The 12,980-nt window shown below is 41.0% G+C and overlaps 1 protein-coding gene across 1 annotated transcript in view; it reads right to left on the bottom strand.

Annotated features, from left to right (window-relative positions):
• Positions 1-12,980, bottom strand: part of VPS13D (vacuolar protein sorting 13 homolog D) — a 275,140-nt gene that overhangs the window by 193,327 nt on the left and 68,833 nt on the right. The window contains 5 exon segments of the mRNA XM_023515148.1: positions 856-1,068; positions 3,382-3,494; positions 3,682-3,853; positions 5,922-6,132; positions 10,224-10,446. Coding sequence (XP_023370916.1) covers positions 856-1,068; positions 3,382-3,494; positions 3,682-3,853; positions 5,922-6,132; positions 10,224-10,446 — 932 coding nt within the window.

Here is a 12,980-nt window from a genome sequence, read left to right as displayed (position 1 = left end):
TACCCAGGGGGACAGCTTGAGGCTCTGTCTCAAAAAAAAAAAAAGAAAATATTTTTTTCTTTTTTGGCTTAACTACAAAGTTTTCCCCAACCTTCCCCAGTTAGTGGTTTATACTTAGAACATATCTGATGACATTAAGCATTAATAGAATGAAACTGATCTTGGTTCCAAAGGTCTCCTTTTAGATTTTCATTGAAAGATTTCTTTAGATCAGTCTTAACTTTTTAGTTTTCAGGTCTAGGATCAGTCATAAAATCTCACAGTAATATAAAATAATATAAGCACATCAGTAATAACAGCTACCATCTGTGTCAAGCAATATGCCAGAATTACTTTAATTATTACCTCTACCTTCTGAAATGTGTATAGTGTTATTTTCTTTTTCTATTTTAATTAAGAGGAAGTTGAGGCTCAAAGAGGCTAAACCACTTGTTCTGGGACACATAGCTAAAAAGTAGGTCGGTCTTCATATAAAGGGAGGTTGATTTTAAAGACCTGGTTAAAATCAATGCCGAACTACTTTTTTTTAAGGCAACAGAGACATCTTTTGGCCAATAAATAAAACTGCAATGCATAACAGGTCAATATACAGTACACTTGGGGCAGCAGCGCCTGTGGCTCCAAGGAGTAGGACACCGGCCCCATATACCAGAAGTGGTGGGTTCAAACCCAGCCCCAGCCAAAAACTGCAAAAAAAAAAAAAATACAGCACACTTCCCTGATAAGCCATTATCTATTTCTCTTTTTAGTCATTCCTTGGTCCTCTGATGTTCTAAAGCCAACATGGACTTAGCTCACTGACCATAAAAGGGAATATTTCTATAAGAAAGGCAAAGTCAGCATCTGATCTACTACCTGAAATGCAGTTCAATCTGAATGGATCCGTGTGTAGTGCTGCTGTTCTTAGAGGGCTGAAAGATACAATTGAATACATTTGTCACGCCAGGGCTGGTCTTCTGCCCAACATAGCGTGTATCAAAAGCCATCATGGAATGGGAAACCAAGTTAATGGACTTGGTTTGGTTGGAAAAACTCTCATAGAGCAGTTTACATTTCTTGAAGTCAAATCTAAAAGGGAAAAAGAACAGGAAAGATGTGAAACATAATTCTTCTACTTTATAAAAGTATGTAAGTTCAAGATATTAAGAGCAAAACCATAAATACAGTAGAACTTCCTTAGTTGACCACCTCCTTAAGTTGACCTGATTTTCACAGACATGACAGGCACCACAGTATCAGTTCAGTAGGCCTTGTTCCTTACATTAACCACCTCTGCATGCTGATCAGTTTGTTATAGCCCCTTGAGTGGTCAAATTACAGAGGTTCTACTACATACCTAAGCTCTCCAAAGGAGAACTTTCATTCTGAGCTTTCTCATTGATTTTCTTAATAGATCTCTCAAAATGGATTTGGTGCCATTTTGCCTACTTTTCTAACTCCAAGAAGGTTATCTTGTTCATAGGAATTCTGTGAGCAATAAAATACCACATACTTAAAATATTCTTAATGACTATTATACAACAGTATACTGGGAACAATCAGAACAAATAATATTCTTCATATCAATAAATAACTCAACTGATCTACCAACAGGAAAAAATGCCTTTGGAACTACCTTTTTAAACAAATAAGAGAAAGGGCCAGACATGGTGACCCATGCCTGTAATCCTAGCACTTTGGGAGACCAAGGCAGGACTGTTTGAGGCTGCAAGTTTGATACCAGCCCGAGCAAGAGTGAGATCCTGTCTCTACAAAAAATAGAAAAGTTACCCAGGCATGGTGGTGCAGACCTTTAGCCCCAGCTACTCAAGAGGCAGAGGCAGGAGGATCACTTGAGCCCAGGAGTTGGAGGTTGCAGTGAATGAGGATAGTGCCACTACAATCTAGCCCAGATGACAGAGTGTGGCCCTATCTAAAAATAAATAAATAAATAAACAAATAAAAACTGCAATGAGTAATTAATTCATAATTACTCATCACCAGTGTGACAACACCTACAGAATTATTCCATACTGAAAAAACTAGGGCATAGCCAGCCATGAGAAAAAATTGCTGGCACACACGCCCCTCAATCTGGGAACCCAGCTTCACTATATCATGCTCTCATCATCTGAGTTAGGTACAGATCACGGCAGACTTTCAGGGAAAGACAAACTAGAAGTAGGGAAATTACTAGCCTGTTTTCAAATAGTGAACGAATTTTCCAGGTATAAGACCTTGTGTTAGTCAGAAACTCTATCTGGGCAGGCACAGTGGCTCACGCCTGTAATCTTAACTCTTTGGGAGGCCAAAGCAGGTAGACTGCCTGAGCCAGAAGTTCAAAACCAGCCTGAGCAAGAGCAAGACCCTGTCTCTACTAAAAAAACAGAAAAATGTAATTGCCATTGTTGCGAGTACCTGCAGTCCCAGCTATTCCAGAGGCTGAGGCAAGAGGATCACTTGAGCCCAAGAGTTTGAGGTTGCTGTGAGCTATGACTATGATGTCACAGCTCTTTACCTAGGGTGACAGAGTGAGATTCTGTCTACAAAGAAAAAGAAAAGAAACTCTATCTGGATAATAAGAGCATAACTCCCCAACTTTACAGAGCTGATAAGAGGTCAAATTAAAAGGCTGTTACGTGTGAAAATACAATGCACTCTTCAGAGCTCTACACCAGTAATCACAAATCCATACACCTACAATGACTGAGCAAGTGATATAAATAACTGAACTGCTAGCTAAGTACACGTCCCATCTAAAGGGAGTGGTTGCTAGTCAGCTTCCAGGGACTCCTAGTGAGACCTAGCATTGCCAAGGCTTCAACTTTTTCTAACAAAGCTGAAAAGGATTTCACTTTTTATGTGAAATCTCCCATCCTTTTAAACATTGGCCAGTGAGGCAGTCATCAGTGCTGCACACTAAATAGTTGTGGACCTCCCTCCTTGTAACTATCCAGACACACAAGAAGACAGCACTTCCTGACTGTGCTGCACTGTGGGGCACATTCTAGCTCCACAAATTTGCCAGAGAATTTAATTGCCATTCAAGAGCATTCAGAGCCCTTGTTTTTCATTCTGGCACATTAAAACACTGGCTACTCTGTCACCCTGAGTGACTCCAATGAGCAGAACAGCCTGGGACTCACAGTGGTCCAAAGAAGAAAAACATCTTCACTCTTTTAAGCCACTGGTATGTGGGGTTGTCTGTTACTACAGCATAACCTAATCTAACCTGTCTTGGCTGATAGAGGAATAAATTTAAACTTGTACAAAGCACTGCATAGACCAACTAAACAATCTGCCTGTGAACCACCTCTCTGTAACCTCTGCTCTATGCTAACACAAAATATGTATATTATTTGGATTATTAATAATAGTAAAATAATACAACTAAAGCCATACCTGGCTAGGGACCCAGCACCTTCTTTTCCTTTTGGATCTTTGAGCTCCAGACTTACATTTACCATATCGATGAGGAAGCACATGCAAGTGTATACTTCTCCACTCAGAACCGTCTACAAGAGGAAAATGCTGGTCAGTCCATAGCTGTTGATGCCAACCTAAAGATAGGTTAGTATGTCAAGAAATCTAATTTCCTTGTTGTTTTGCCTTCTTTCTCCAAGTAAATTTGAGGAATATATACATTGGGTGAACATCAGCCAAGACTAAGAAAGTTATAAAAGAACATGAGGGCTCACTCACATGAATTCTTGGATCTTGTAAATCATAAGGCCGCATAAACTCCTCTATGGGCTCCCCAAGGTTGTTCTCTAGTAAGCCACGGATCAGCTTATATTTGCACAGATCCAGGGAGCAGTGCACTGAAGAGAGATTGCCATGGACAGACACGTCTGGCACAGTGTGACTTATTTCTCTACGAAATAGAAAAAAGGTCTTTTTATGCAAACAAGTCCTAACTTAACACTGAGATAGCTCACATCCAAATACAGGGCTAAAAGGTACCCACCTATCTTATCAACCAGTTAATTTCTAATTTCCAATGACAAAATTTCATGTAGCTCTAAATGAAGCAAATTCTGACTGTCATGCTTCAATTATAAAAAGCCCAATTTCTCCCAAAACACACATTGAAAAAATCCTCCTATCTAATATGAGCTAACTAACTAATCTATTAATAAGGAAAACCTCATGAGACTGAAAAATAGCTTAATTATAGCTGGAAAAGCAATAAAGAAAACTGGTAACTGAAGGACAATGCCAACGTTGCACATTGAGCCCAGGTGGGACATTAGGATAAAGACTAGACAGGTCACTCACCTTAGCTGAGCTGGGCAGAAGCAAAGTTGTAGATGGCAGGGGGGAGATGTGACATATGTATACCCCACCTTAACACTGAAGAGCTTTCCCACCCCTCCTACAGGTTAAGTGGAGATCATGGATCCTACAAACGCTATACTCTGAGCACATAAAGCACAGGGATAGGATCTCAAGTGGCAGAGGAATATAAAAATTACTTTGTCTGTAGAGAAAAGCCTACACACAACAGTTTTTAAAAACCAATGATGCCATTAACGATGAAAACCTGAGAAGAATTACCAAAAGCCATCTAGAGGCCCTCTTTTTGTGGTACAGGAAGCTGACGGGACACCTCGTGTTCAGTACCACCTTCTACGTGCGCTAACAGAAGGTGAATATCTGCACATAAACACTGATGGGAGTGGGGAAGCTTTAGGTAAGCAGAAGAGCAAAGCCTCTTTTTTTTATTTTCCTTTTTGGAAAGCATTGCTTCAAAAGAAAACAAAGTGTTCAATTTCTAAATAATGAAGCTCCTCTTAAGACCGCTTAGCCAGTAAAACCAAATATAGCCCATGCCAACCATAACTGAACATCAGCCAGGGAGCACTTGAATAACAAGTAAGAGTGAAACACAAACATCCCAGCGAGAACGGCTAAATTGTATCATTAATCCAGAGAGAAACTAAAAAAGTGACATTAAATGACTTGCCCAAATCCAAGAACCGTGAAGAGAGTGGCCAAAGAGGGATTAAAATCATACTCCATTACCAGCAAAGAGGCTGCTTTTCAAAATGCCACAAATGTAAATCTCCTTTACTATACAGCCACACCTCATCTTTCCCTGAAGTTGAGATGCAAAACGTTGCTTTCTCCCAAATCAACGCCCCACTGAGTCACACCACACACTGTAACTAGCAGTGACATTCCTAGTCCATGTATGTGGGCCAGGCAAGCAGAAGTACCCTCACAGAACTTTATTAAACACACACCTGAACATCAGCCCCGAGAGTCAGATTCTGTTGGTTCCAGGTAGGTCTGCGAATGGTAATTTTCAAGAAGGTTTCCCGCCAGATATTGAACTAACGACAGCTAAACTACAGAAATAAGCAACCTGTGTTTGAAGCCAATGATAAGGTGAACTGGGTCAGTCATTAGGCTTTTGGAGTCCTTTCAGATTGCTTCATAGACTAAAATGGGGAACCCCTCACCTAAACGTTTATACTAATTAAAAGGAGTTCCAGGGTAAACAGCAATAGCAGGTCCAAAACCTATTATATTTGGAATAAATAATTCAAATGCCCATCTCTTCCAGGATACTTTGGCTCCAATCACTACCTTCCATCACTATCCAAATACATACTAAATTCATGTCCCTTCCTCTTTCTTTCCAAAGCACTTGTCATCTTGTTAACACAGTTTTATAACATGGAATCAAACATAAAATGAGAATCACCATTTTCCTTCCTATATCCATCAACAAAACATAAGCTCCTTTAAGGGCAGATGCTTTCTCTTGCATTACAGTAGCCCTCCTGTCCAGCACACCTAGGGACTCCATAAACATATGTTAAACAGATAAAGAAGTAAGTGAATGCATCTGTTCTTCCAGACTCACCTGAATAGCACTGATTTCCAAGTTAGTATTCTACTTACAATAACTAGTTATTCAAATATAAAACACTCACTTGTCCAAGTTCCTTTCCACCTGCAATTTCAGCCTACAAGGCTCAGTTAAGAGGCTTCCTCCTGTCTGTCGCACAAAATAAGAGGGGAAGATCAGATCTCCGTTACTGCCCTCTGATGCAGTACAGTATTCTCGTGGGTGCCTCTCTGCAGCAAAGATGTCCATGTCTTGGAGATCCACAACAATGCAATCCAACAGGCAAATGTGGTCTTCTATAAGGACCCAAGGAAAGGGAGATAATGAAGAAAATGCGACCCAAAAAGGGCTGGCCTTGAACAAAATTTAAAATTCTAAGTAAGTCCATTCTGCCATTGGAAAGTATTTAGAACTGCTTGCTTCCCCCTGCTGTCCACTGGTTAGAAAACTGGCTGTGCAGTAGTCTCCACGGCAGTACCTCTCCATGCACTGCTCCATGTGCTCTACACATCTTGCCACCTGCCCACCACTCTAAACACGCACTGTGTCTGGTGCCTATCCTCAGATACCAGATAAAGGTGTAGGATGAAATTTGACCTCACATGCAATCCCTAAACAATGTTGCCCAAAGGTTTACAAAGTTTTCCCAGCAGCAAAATTCTTTTTTTAAACCTCTATAAGTTGATGACCCAAGGGATTGTAACAAATTGGTTAACATAAGAAACTAGGTCTTGGCGCAACGCCCGTAGCACAGTGGTTATGGCGCCAACCCATACACCAAGCCTGGAGGGTTCAAACCCAGCCTGGGCCAGCTAAACAACAATGACAACTGCAACAAAAAATAGCCAGGCATTGTGGCTGGCACCTGTAGTCCCTGCTACTTGGGAGGCTGAGGCAAGAGATTCGCTTAAACCCAAGAGTTTGAGGTTGCTGTGAGTTGCGACACCATAGCACTGTGAATTGTAACACCATAGCACTGTACCAAGGGCAACGTAGTTAGACTCTACCTTAAAAAAAAGAAAGAAAGAAAGAAAGAAAGAAACTAGGCCTACTGTGCTGATGTGCACATATAGGGTATGTCCAGAAAATCAGGTCAACTTAAGGAGGTGGTCAACGTGGGGAAGAAGTCACCACTCCAAGTGGTGGTCACTATGGAACTTATACCGTCACACCTGTAACCACTTTGATTTCCACTGACCAATCCAAATTACTTTCATTCTTGCCCAGATAACCAAAATAAACTCTCCTCCACTACACCTATATAATTCTGTTCTGTCCCTCACAAAACCATTCAACCCACAAAATACCTGAGTAATCCTTAAAAAAAAAAAAAAAAAAAAAAGCCCACTGCCCACTTTTCCAAACTCATCTCAAGACATTCTCATCTTTGCTCACTGACCCTCAGGCTTACAGGCCATCCCCCAAATGCCAAGCAGTTTGTTGCCTAAACAGGCTTAGTGATGGCATGGCCCTCCTATCTCAATCTAAACTGGGTCCTCTCTGCTCTTTTGTCTTTTCCATGATAAATATTTATTATAATCCATCAATACTTATATATTTATTTAATGTCTTTCTCATTAATCTTCAAGTACTGTTGTGGCAGGCATCGTGTCTAACAGCATGTTAACATAGTAGAGAACAAAATGTTACAACACCTTGCATTAAGTCACACTGAATAAATCAGTTTTTCATTGGTTGTTTACATTGATAAATACATGAAATAGATAAAAATAGAGCTGACCTGGTAGAAGAGGGTAAGAAATAGGAATGAAGTAGGCTATTGAGATTCCCTAGGGTACTATCCTAGAATACCAGTACTACATGGAAATAATGGGAAAACCACTGTCTTAATTCATGGTAATATATCACTAATAGAAGAATTTCAGGAAAAAATAAATCAGCACAAGAAATACTGTTGGAAAAGAGAACTTCTTTCTATAAAACATCTCAAATTACTTCTTTTTTTTTTATGAGACAGAGTCTCACTGTGTTGGCTGGGTAGAGTGCCGTGGCCTCATAGCTCAGCAACCTCAAACTCTTGGGGTCAAGAGATCCTCTTGCCTCAGCCTCCCAAGTAGCTGGGACTACAGGTGCCTACCACAATGCTCAGGCTAGTCTTGAATTCCTGAGCTCACAGGATCCACCCACCTCAGCCTCCTAGAGTCCTAGGATTACATGTGTGAGCCAACACAGCTGGGCCTTAGCCAAATCACTTCATAAAGACATTCACCTATACGTAAGACTGGTCTTATTCATAATCATCAATGCCATCTTAGCATCAATAACAGAAACATTTGACCGGTGGCCCACAGGTGCCTCCTCTTCCATGCTCTATATGTGCAATGCATGCAGACTAACAGGCAACATCATGTAGATTAAAAATCAGGTTCTGTAGTCAGACTGCCAAAATTTATAGCCCAACCCTTCTATTTACCAGCTACATAACCTTGGGCAAGTTAAGTAACTTAATATCTCTAAGCCTTGGTCTCTTCATCTGTAAAATGGGGATAAAAACAAAACCTGAAAGAGGAGTTATGCAAATAAAATAACTAATGTAAATAATTCATTACAATGCCTGGCATGCAGTGCTCCACAGCAACCTCCACCAGGGTGCAAATTAAGATGATCTCGCTTCATCATCAATATAACCAGAAATCAGGTGGTGCCCATAGTTCAGTGGTTAGGGCACCGGGCACATACACTGAGGCTGACGGGTTCAAACCCGGCCTGGGCCAGCTAAAACAACAATGACAACTACAACAAAAAAATAGCCAGGCGTTGTGGCGAGACCCTGTAGTCCCAGCTACATGGGAGGCTGAGGCAAGAGAATCACTTAAGCCTAAGAGTTTGAGGCTGTGCGAGCTGTGATGCCATGGCACTCTACCCAGGGCGACAGCTTGAGACTTTGTCTCAAAAAATATATATACATACACACACACACATAACTACAAATCACTTTCCTATCACCTTCAGGACTTCAAGGTGCTGCAGACAGCTAACCATTCCTCTGATCAGTTAGCAGCCTCCCTCGGCTAGTGTCCTGCTCCACTCTTTGCAGCTAATCAGATCCTGCCTCTCTCTCTCTCTAGCACCTCGGTGCAGTGCCCCATTTATCCAGCACATCACTCGTAAGGAACACTTTTTTTTTTTTTTTTTGAGACAGTCGCACTTTGTCGCCACCCCCACCCCCCAAGTCATAGCTCAAGGCAACCTCAGACTCCTGGGCTCAAGCGAGTCTCTCTTGCCTCACTCTCCTAAGTAGAGTACAGGCCCCTGCCACAACACCCAGCTATTTTTAGAGGCAGGGTCTCACTCTAGCTCAAGCTGGTCTGGAACTCGTGAGCTCCAGTAATCCACCTGCTTCAGACTCCCAGAGTGCTAGGATTACAGGTGTAAGCCACCACATCCAGCCCCAGGAACACATTTTTTAAAAGAGCCAAAATAAGGCTCTCATTTGGAATGACTGATTTTTACACTGCAGTGAAAAATACCAATAACTGAATGGCTAGTCTTTTAAAAATGGTTGCTTATAGCCGAGCACAGTGGCTCACGCCTGTAATCCTAGCACTCTGGGAGGCCGAAGCAGGTGGATTGCTTGAGCTCACCAGTTCATGACCAGCATGAACAAGAGCAAGATCCTATCTCTAAAAATAAAAATAGCAGAGTGTTATGGTGGGCACCTGTAGTCCCAGCTACATGGGAGGCTGAGGCAAGAGAATGGCTTAAGCCCAAGAGTTGGAGGTTCTGTGAGCCATGATGCCACGGCATTCTACTGAAAAAAAAAAAAAAAAAAAAAGCCAGATGTTGTGGCAGGCGCCTATAGTCCCAGCTACTTGGGAGGCTGAAGCAAGAGAATCATTTGAGCCCAGGAGTTTGAGGTTGCTATGAGTTATGACAGCATAGTACTCTACTGAGGGTGATAAAGTGAGACACTGTCTCAAAATAAATAAATAAATAAAAATAAAAAGAATGGTTGCTTATGGTCTTTCTGTTGTTATTTAATTCACACTAATATTTGTTAATGGGTTCGTTTCTATTTTTTAAAATTTAACAGTGAATTGCAGGGATGGTGTCAGAGAATGGCCTGGAAGGGCACAGGACTCTTTGGAATTACTACTATCACCATCTAGTCTAGTGGCAACTATCTTGGCTTACAAGAAAGAAGTACTAATAGGCTATCTAAAATCTATTTGCACTGTGTCTAGCTAATTTAACCATAGTCTATGAGTCACCTGATGCTAAATCTATACCTAAGACTCCTACACTTTCTAAAGGAAACTGAAAATCTGATCATCACTTAGAAAATGCTATCTCTTTGCTGACATCTGCTTATACACAATGTGAATTTCCCCACTGTCATCATGAAACTCTTTCTCTCCTTATTTACCTGGACTAGTAGAAACTTGGCCAACAGACGATGTTGCTTGTGACCCTCGCTGCTTCATGGAGGTACTGGGCACAAACTCACTCTTCAGGCTGCCAAGACTCATTCCACCAAGAGGCATCATGAACTGTCCCTGGGTAGGGGTCCCCTTGGAGTCCTCTGTGCTTGTCATTTTCTTCATACTGTGTTTGGGAGTACCCACTGGGGAAGCTGAAGGCACGGATTCCTGGGAAGAAATAAAATAACATTAGAATGCAGGAATGGGGGGGTGGGGCAGAGACCATGATGATGGGATTGTATCTTTAATCTCCCAGAAGTCCCATTCCATTCCCTAGGACCTTCAAAGACCACTATTTGCACTTCCTCAGCCTCCCAGGTCCCATAAGCAAGAGGCAAATGGAGTCATGACATGTACTGCATTATCTGCAGAGATGTTACCTATAATTCAGTATCTGCTGAAAGCTATAGCAATTTTATAGAAAGATACCATCTTTTGGCTCAAGAGCAAATTTGAAGATGCCAACTGCTTCAAAGAGGTTTAATCTAGGTCAAATGCAACAAAAGCAAATCCCTCAGCTATATGACACACTGTTGCTTTGCTGGGGTGCAGGAGCAGTTATTGTTTTTTTTTTTTTTTTTTGAGACAGAGCCTCAAGCTGTCCCCCTGGGTAGAGTGCCATGGCATTACAGCTCACAGCAACCTCCAACTCCTGGGCTCCAGCGAGTCTCCTGCATCCGCCTCCCAAGTAGCTGGGACCACAGGCGCCCGCCACAACGCCTGGCTATTTTTTGGTTGCAGCCGTCATTGTTGTTTGGCGGGTCTGGGCTGGGGATTCGAACCCGCCACCTTAGGTGTACGTGGCTGGCGCCTTAGCCGGTTGAGCGCCGAGCCAGCAGTTATTGTTCTAAGAAGACAAATCTAATAGCAGTGTGGCTCCAGTGTAATTAGGATGTGGTACTGTCTGCATTTTCTAGAAATCTCCTCTCATTGGTTTACATTTCCAATTGCTCTCAGCAACTGAGGAAATGAAAACAAATGGGAAACGAAAGAAGTTAGCTGTTCCTATTATGTTTCTGGTCAAGGACATCAAAATTAAAAAGGGCTAATACAGAAGAAAATAACTTCTATTACTTTCCTTACATACTTAGTCCCTTCAATTAATTGCTAACAGAGGAAAATCTATTTCACTAGGATGATCGGTGAGGACTTTCAAACCTCCCATGGTTTCTTCAACAAAGCCTCAGAGCTACTAATCCTCCAGCTCCTGCATTACCAGCTTGAGCCCCGTTAGCCATGCTGACACACTTACATGCAGGCTGGAAGGAAGAATAGTTCTCCCTCTCGCACTGCTTTAGATGTTTACTTCTCTCAACTTTGAACAAAATATTGCTCAATTTCACAGTGATCTTGAGTAGTAGTTACCAGTAAAAGAAATCAGTTTTTACTTTCTGCATTTTTTTTTTTGCACAGCAAATTACTAGGTAAAAGCCATCATTTAAGAATTTCAACATTAAAAACCTTCCCTCTCACTTAGTTTATTTAAACTCTGGGAAGTGTTTGTTGGTCTTTCATTTTTTTCTTTCATCTCTACATCCTCTCTGTAGTTGGTTTAAATAAATCAATGGCTTGAGAAGATTAACCCAAAGCTTTTGACTTTTACTTAGAAATCACGGTTTAAGTACAAGCTATGGTTGAAGAAATGAAAGGAAAACATATGCAAAAAACTCAAACTTGTACTCATTAAGACATGGATTTATGTAAAACAATTCCAAACACACAGGAGTCATGGAACTCAAGGGCAAATAACCCCTTTGGAAGCTCTGATTTCAGGGTTATTTCCTGGTCTTTAACCACTGGAATGCATATTAGACAAAACTCACACATGCAAATGTATTAAAGGCAAACGTAAATGCAAAGTGATGGTTGATCATATAGATGCTGATCAATTAAATTTAACTATATGCAAAGGAAAAGTGAACTTCACAGATATGTTTACCTGATTACAAACACGTTTAACAAGTGACACACTGCAAGCAACCCTTATGGAATTCTACAGAACAACCACAGGTATGCAACAAGACAGTTTTTCTAGGATTTAAAGATACAATCACCAAGAAAGTACTACGTAGGGCTAAAAAAAAAAAAATTATTTTTCATGGGCCATAGAAGAACTTCTTTACATAGGAGAAATGTAATTCACGAAAAAAAAAAAAGAAGAAGAAGAAAGAAGCAGGCTTTCCCAAGTATTATTTTAAAGGGTTAGTTTGTGGGGTTTCATATTTCTTTTGTTTGTTTTTAGTATGATCCCTCTTGTGGAGGGCTGACTTTCAATAATGGCAGTGAGGAAGCTGCTCTGCTACAGACAAAACCCCAACCCAAAAGCAGGCCATCTAAGAGTGGTTTAGTTCCAGGTTCTGCACAATGTGCCCTGCTTGACAGGTGACAGGGCAGCCATCTTTCCAGCCACAATCTGTTTGCCAGAACAAGGAGCACTCTGTATAGTTTTTAAATTTTCCTTTTCAAGCATGTAAATGTGAATTGATTGCTGAATCCCATAAGGTTTTTCAGAATAGCCAGGAGGCAAAAAAGTACATTATACCTTGAAGAAAAAATGATCCTTGTATGCACTCCCACTTAAAATCAAATCCTCAAAAACAAATACAGGATAATTTTTCATTAAAATGCTACAAACTACATGCTATTATTTGGCTTAAGAAAACAGAAACCTTTCTGCAAAAATTTCTTTTTTTTTTTTTTTT

This window comes from Otolemur garnettii, unplaced genomic scaffold (assembly GCF_000181295.1).
Source record: "Otolemur garnettii isolate 467f Iridium unplaced genomic scaffold, OtoGar3 scaffold00067, whole genome shotgun sequence".
Classification (NCBI taxonomy): Eukaryota; Metazoa; Chordata; class Mammalia; order Primates; family Galagidae; genus Otolemur; species Otolemur garnettii.
Note: the sequence above shows the minus strand (reverse complement) of the source record. Positions and strands in the feature narration are given on the sequence as shown.